The following is a 5,843-nucleotide window of genomic DNA, read 5'->3' as shown; positions in this document are numbered from 1 at the left end:
CTCTCACCCATTTACCCCACTGGCTTTATACTCTGGAGACTCATTGTGCTCAAAGGAGGATAAAGAGGTTTTAGATTATTGGTCTATTCAGTTTGTTTGTTGTAAAACGTTGTTGTGAAATGAGATCATAAGAATTAAAAAGCTGATGCAAGAGCAACATGACCATGTAGGCTAAACTCAGGCAACCCTATCCCTAACCTGGCACATCATCTATGCATACAGTTTGGCAAGCGTCCGCTGTAGATACGTAGGCATCGCATGACAGTGTTGAAATCACCGCGGTTCTTTAGATGAGGTGAGCGAAGCAGCAGAGCGGCTCATTGGTCGACTACAGTTTATGTCCAGAGACGTCAAAATCTTTCATGTCTTCACTTCAGTCCACTCCGCGTTCGCTGGCGCACTGACGGTGCGTAAAGACCAAGGAGAGGACGCGCACCGGCAGCTGCTGAGAAAATAGAACATTCACGCGCTGCATTTGTAGATTGAAAAAAGATTGAACACCAACGCATTTGAAGACATCGATCGTTTCCAATGAATCGTCTGTTTCCTCCGTCAAGTTATTTTTCGTGAGATTCCGCAGGTTTAGCCATGAGCTGTTTGGATGTTATGTATCAAGTATATGGTCCTCCGCCTCAGCCATACTTCGCCGCTGCATATAGCCCCTATCACCATCAGGTAGGCTACGAGACTGCATGGCCACTTCATTAAGTAATAGTTGTGTGTTACGTTAAGTTTTACCTGTGTGTGCAAATAACCCTATTATTGGGCTAACTGGTCTAAATAGTGTACGCGATTCACGTGAAACATTCCTATAGACCGAGTCATATCGTACTTGCAGTATAGTCAACCATATATTTTAGTCGTGAGATGTGTCAATTAGGATACAAAGTTCCAGAACAATTCACAACTTCATACAAATGTTTCTTTTTGAGAATGAAATCCTCTATACAGTTTTAGGTAATTATATCTTCATTAATAGCCTATCCCTTTAACGTCCTTGGTTTTGAAGCGTTATAAAAACGTAGCCTAACGTAAGCTATCTTATTAGTTACATCGACTGCCACAAAATATTGTTTTATGTTTCTTTGTCACCGCCATAGCCGAGCAAATGGTTCGTTAGCAAACATAACTATTGTTGAGATCATTAGGCTATAACCTATTTAAACATTTAGATAAGATATATCCTATCTAAATGTTTAAATGTCAAATCTGAATGGAAGAAATTACAGTTGTAGTAGGCCTAGCCTATATCTTTAAACGAGACTATTCGGGAAATAACATGTATAACAATAACCATTTCAAGTTTCACAACTTTGTTGAACTTTGTGAAACTTATTAAACAGCTATTATTTATTTTTCAACTATTTTAATTCAGTATGATTATGACTTGCGCATATATTCTTATAGTAGGCCAACGATAGCTAATTTATGACATAACTAATAACTCAGTAATCTGGGCGACATGTCGTTTTAAATCCTTTAAATGACTTGCTTCTAGGGGAGTGCAATGTGTTATTCCAGGCCGGCCAGTCAGTTGTACAGCTTGTCTGTGTGTCCGAACAAACACGGGGCCCAGATAGGCCTACTGTGGACTGTGTTAAGGCCCTCTTAAAGGGTTTGCCACTTTCTTAAAACCTCTCGCAGTCAATATCCAGACGTACATATACGTTTGAACACAGAGCGGGCTTTCATATTTCACATAGTGCGAAAGTTTCTGTTTAACCGGTTTGTATGCCGAACCAGGGACTGTCGCTATTCACTTCCTCATTGTAAAAAAAATAAACATCAATAGGATGTATATTTAAATTGTGTAGACTTTGACTTGGAAATAATAAATACATAAGCCTACCGCTGTATAGACCAAAACATAAACATTACATTTTACAATAATCCTTCAAGTGGGTAGCCTATTGCTAATCGTCTGAAAGTTTTTTTTTTTACCAGACTAGGCTATAGTGCTTTTATTTATATTTTCGTGTAAATCAATCACGATATTTCTTAAATAATTGACATTTAAGGGGAATGATGCCACAATATATGGCTGTGCATCGAAATGCACAGGTTCAAACAAAAACAGTTAATTTAGCATTTTGTTATTAAACAGTCAGTTGGCTGAGCGGTGAGGGAATCGGGCTAGTGATCCGAAGGTTGCCAGTTAGATTCCCGGTCATGCAAACTGACGTTGTGTCCTTGGGCAAGGCACTTCACCCTACTTGCCTCGGGGGAATGTCCCTGTACTTACTGTAAGTCGCTCTGGATAAGAGCGTCTGCTAAATGACTAAATGTAAATGTAAACGTATGCTACATAATTGGGACAAGCTTTTTGTTTCATTTTCATTTACCGATTTTCTTTTTCTTTTCAGAAACTGGCATTTTACTCCAAAATGCAAGAGGCTCAAGAGAGTGTCAGCGCGAGCAGCTCGTTCTCTAACCTCCCTGGGCAAACGTCGATTAAGGAAGAGGACTGCGCGCGTGAAAAGGAGCACCCGCCCGAGGCTGAGTACCTGAGCTCGAGATGCGTCTTATTCACGTACTTCCACGGTGACATCAGTTCGGTAGTCGATGAGCACTTCAGCCGCGCGCTCAGCCAGCCCAGCAGCTACGCGCCCGGTTCTGCCACCAAGACTGCACGAGGTACGATAATTATTTATCACAAATTTTGGGAGGAGAGGACCAAACTCAATCTCACTGGAACACACCCAGACAGCAGGGATAAACATGCACAACACTGCACAATATGTCAAGTAATTGAAGAGTAGGCAAATATAAATGTGTGTTTTATGCTTTTGCTAAATGCTTTTAAATGTAAAACACGCTTTTAAAAATGAGTTTTATTTGGGATTATTTACTGCAGACAAATTTTACGTAGCCTATATGTTGTTTTATTTAGGGTCTATCAAAAGCTCAACAAATTACTATGTTCGACTTTCTGTTGATTTTGGCTGTCGGTTTTTCTCGCCCGCATGAAAACAGCAACAAAACCAATCAAGCCAATCATAACTGACAGTTGACAACGTTGATAATGTGTGTTGCATTAACAGTCCTCCGTTCCTGGAAAAACTTAGCTTTCTGGTTTCTTCTCTTTAATTTCTTGCCACTCCATACGACATGCATTTAACAATTGAATCCACGTTGTAATGTCACTTTAATTCAGTTAGTGGCAGAGGTGTCTGAAACGGTGAGTTATACATGACAATGACACATATAACAAGAAGTTATTCTACAAATTTTACTGTATTCTGTAACTTTCACTGATAATCAGTTGTTTAGTCACACAAGCTACATCGCTTGTAATCATCTAAAAAAGTTACCCATGGATATCACATTTTCCATATCCTCTGGGAGAAAGGATTTCGAAGGGGAAGTCTGACAAATGGCCGTGCCTGATTTAATGATTTGATAATGCGATGATGATTTAATGAATCGATAATGCGATGATGATTTAATGACAGTATGATGTTTCAATTCCTCCACAGATGGCTCCTTCCCGATGAGCCAGAGAAGTTTCCCCCCCTCCTTCTGGAACAGTGCCTACCAGCCCAGCCTGTCCTCCCCCCTGGGACCCCCCCACTCAGAGCTGCCCTTCCACGGGGACCCCTACTCCTCTGCCTCCCTACACAGCCACCTCCACCAGCCCTCTCCCGACTCCTGGCACCCCTCGCACCACCACCACCACCACCACCCCTACTCGCTAGGGGGCACCATCGCCACCCAGAGTTCCACCTACCCGAGGTCAAGCATGCACGAGGTCTACGGCACACCCTTTGACCCCCGCTACAGCTCACTGCTGGTGCCCTCCGTACGGCCTCACCGCCTGCCCCCCGCGCCCGGCCCGGCGGCCAGCGCGTCGCCATGCGACCTGGGGAAGAGCGAGGCAGGGGCCACCTGGACCGGAGCCTTCGCAGCGGCGGGGCCGGAGATGGGTCTGAATGTGGACGCAGGTAACAACAAGCCGACCCCAGGAGCTGGACTAGGATCAGTTTAGCTCTCTCTACATCTGTCTCACCCTCACTGCTAGTAGGAAAACACACAGATCCTTCCTGTTCTGCTTCAGCTCCCTGTCTGCCTCGACAGTTAGAGACGTTTGTTTCCCTCTTTCTAATCTTCCGCTTCTCTTCTTCTTCTCTGTTTTTGCCTGTTTCCTCTCCCTCTCAGGTCTTCAGGCCCAAGATAAAAGCAAGGACCTATACTGGTTTTAGAAGTCTGCCACTGTCCTCCCTCCTTTTTTTTCTCTCTCTCTCTCTCTCTCTCTCTCTCTCTCTCTCTCTCTCTCTCTCTTTCTCTCTCTCTCTCTCGCTCTCTCTACCATGCTTACTAGCGGCTGTTGTGTTCTGTCATGCGTGGCCACTGGCTGAGATACAGACTGACTGACTGACAGACAGGCAGACACACAGACTGGCTTGTAGACTTGCAGGAAGACCGAGAGACAGACAGTGCTTTACTGTAACAGGTTGTGGTCTGACTTGCAGCTCGTCGCTACAGCCACTGTGGCAGGAGCCTCCTGAGCTGAGAACACGCACTGCTCTCGTCCACAGCCCGGAGAGAAAGAAAGAGAGAGAGAGAGAGAGAGGGAGAGAGAAGGGGGACTCTGCTGAAGAGAAAGAGACAAAGAGAGAGAATGGAAGACGGCATAGACTGGTTTCTTGTTTGGAGACGCAGCCAAGTGAGGAGTGTCGAGGGACGGAGGTTTTGCCGGGGCCTGACCAGGCAGCCGACAGCTGGACAATCAGTGGTGTGTTGCTGTCAGACGGTCCTGCCCCCCCTTTGAACTGTGTTGAACTCCCCTTCAACTCCAGCGAGAACTCCAAAAAATGATTTTTACTCAAGGAAATCCTTTTTTCACGGTGAAAGTACGAAACTGGTTCGATTTCTCCGTGACACATTTCGTAGACTGACGAACGTGCTCGACGGGGCCTGGGGCCGGGACCGTCGAGCGTTTTCCAGAGAAGGCCGAGGACGGACAGGGAGAAAGGAGCGTTTCTGACGTGACCGAGGCCAGAAGCAGCTATTTGAAGCCACTTGACTCTATCTATACGGCTCCCAAAACAGCTGTCAGCAGCAACTGTTAACCTCAACTCAATGGGCACACACACACGCGGACACACACACATACAAACACACACACCCACCCACACACACCGACACGCACACCGCAGAGGGCTTGACCAAGAGCTCTGTGTTTCATAAAAGCAGCCTGTGTCAGACGTGGAGGCTGTCTGAGGTTGAACAAATGCTGGGACTTCAGGGAAACAGCAGTGAACTGTGATACATACTGTACGTGTGTTGTGTCAGAGCATGTGTGCGTGTGTGTGTGTGTGTGTGGTGAACAAGTGGATGTGTGTGTGTGAGAGATCTCTGACTTTTGTTGTCACCCCACTGAAAATGTAAAATGATGAATCTCTGTAGGAAGTCGCCCCCCATCCCCCTTTCCACCTCCCCCTGTCTCTCAGCCTTGATATAGTATGTACTGTATATGTATATGTATGTGAATATATTAATATATTGACTTTTCTCTTGATACAGTCCCGGTATAAATGTGTTGTAAATGTGTGTGCCTTCGTCTGTTACTCAGATGTCCAGCTGGATTCCGTGTGTCTTAATCGACAACAAACGACAACTCATGGACGGGCTCAGTACCATTTCGATTCAGTAATTTCAGGAGGTAGTGTTCTATAAAACACACCCCTTCCAATTGATTTAGATTGTCTTTCTCTCCCAAAAACAAAAGGAATACGTGTTTGAATTGTTTCACATAATTTGTCTCCCTCAAAGATATCCGGTGTAATATTCTTATTGACATGGGTTCCTCCTACATTTTCTATTGCACTGAGCATGTTTATTAA

The 5,843-nt window shown here is 44.8% G+C and overlaps 1 protein-coding gene across 3 annotated transcripts; it reads left to right on the top strand.

Annotated features, from left to right (window-relative positions):
- Window positions 1-429: 429 nt before the first annotated feature.
- Window positions 430-5,518, top strand: vgll2a (vestigial-like family member 2a). Of its 3 annotated transcripts, XM_067241875.1 has the most exons (5): window positions 430-675; window positions 2,364-2,634; window positions 3,477-3,941; window positions 4,156-4,201; window positions 4,470-4,530. In XM_067241875.1, exons 1-4 carry the CDS (start codon window positions 589-591, stop codon window positions 4,197-4,199), a joined length of 867 nt encoding a protein of 288 aa, XP_067097976.1. In that variant the 5' UTR covers window positions 430-588; the 3' UTR covers window positions 4,200-4,201; window positions 4,470-4,530. The 3 variants fall into 3 exon arrangements, with proteins under 3 accessions (XP_067097976.1, XP_067097977.1, XP_067097975.1); XM_067241876.1 differs by lacking the exon at window positions 4,156-4,201 and having other exon boundaries at window positions 4,470-5,518; XM_067241874.1 differs by having other exon boundaries at window positions 4,156-5,518.
- The last annotated feature ends 325 nt before the right edge of the window (window positions 5,519-5,843 follow it).

The sequence above is a fragment of the Osmerus mordax genome, chromosome 8 (genome assembly GCF_038355195.1).
Source record: "Osmerus mordax isolate fOsmMor3 chromosome 8, fOsmMor3.pri, whole genome shotgun sequence".
In the NCBI taxonomy this organism is placed as follows: Eukaryota; Metazoa; Chordata; class Actinopteri; order Osmeriformes; family Osmeridae; genus Osmerus; species Osmerus mordax.
Note: the sequence above shows the minus strand (reverse complement) of the source record. Positions and strands in the feature narration are given on the sequence as shown.

Bases quoted from the DNA above. Each gene is read 5' to 3' on its own strand.
- vgll2a (XM_067241874.1), top strand. From the start codon at position 589: ATGAGCTGTTTGGATGTTATGTATCAAGTATATGGTCCTCCGCCTCAG. The intron at 676-2,363 runs GTAGGCTACGAG...TTTTCTTTTCAG, and splicing joins ATAGCCCCTATCACCATCAG to AAACTGGCATTTTACTCCAA. The intron at 3,942-4,155 runs GTAACAACAAGC...TCTCCCTCTCAG, and splicing joins GGGTCTGAATGTGGACGCAG to GTCTTCAGGCCCAAGATAAA.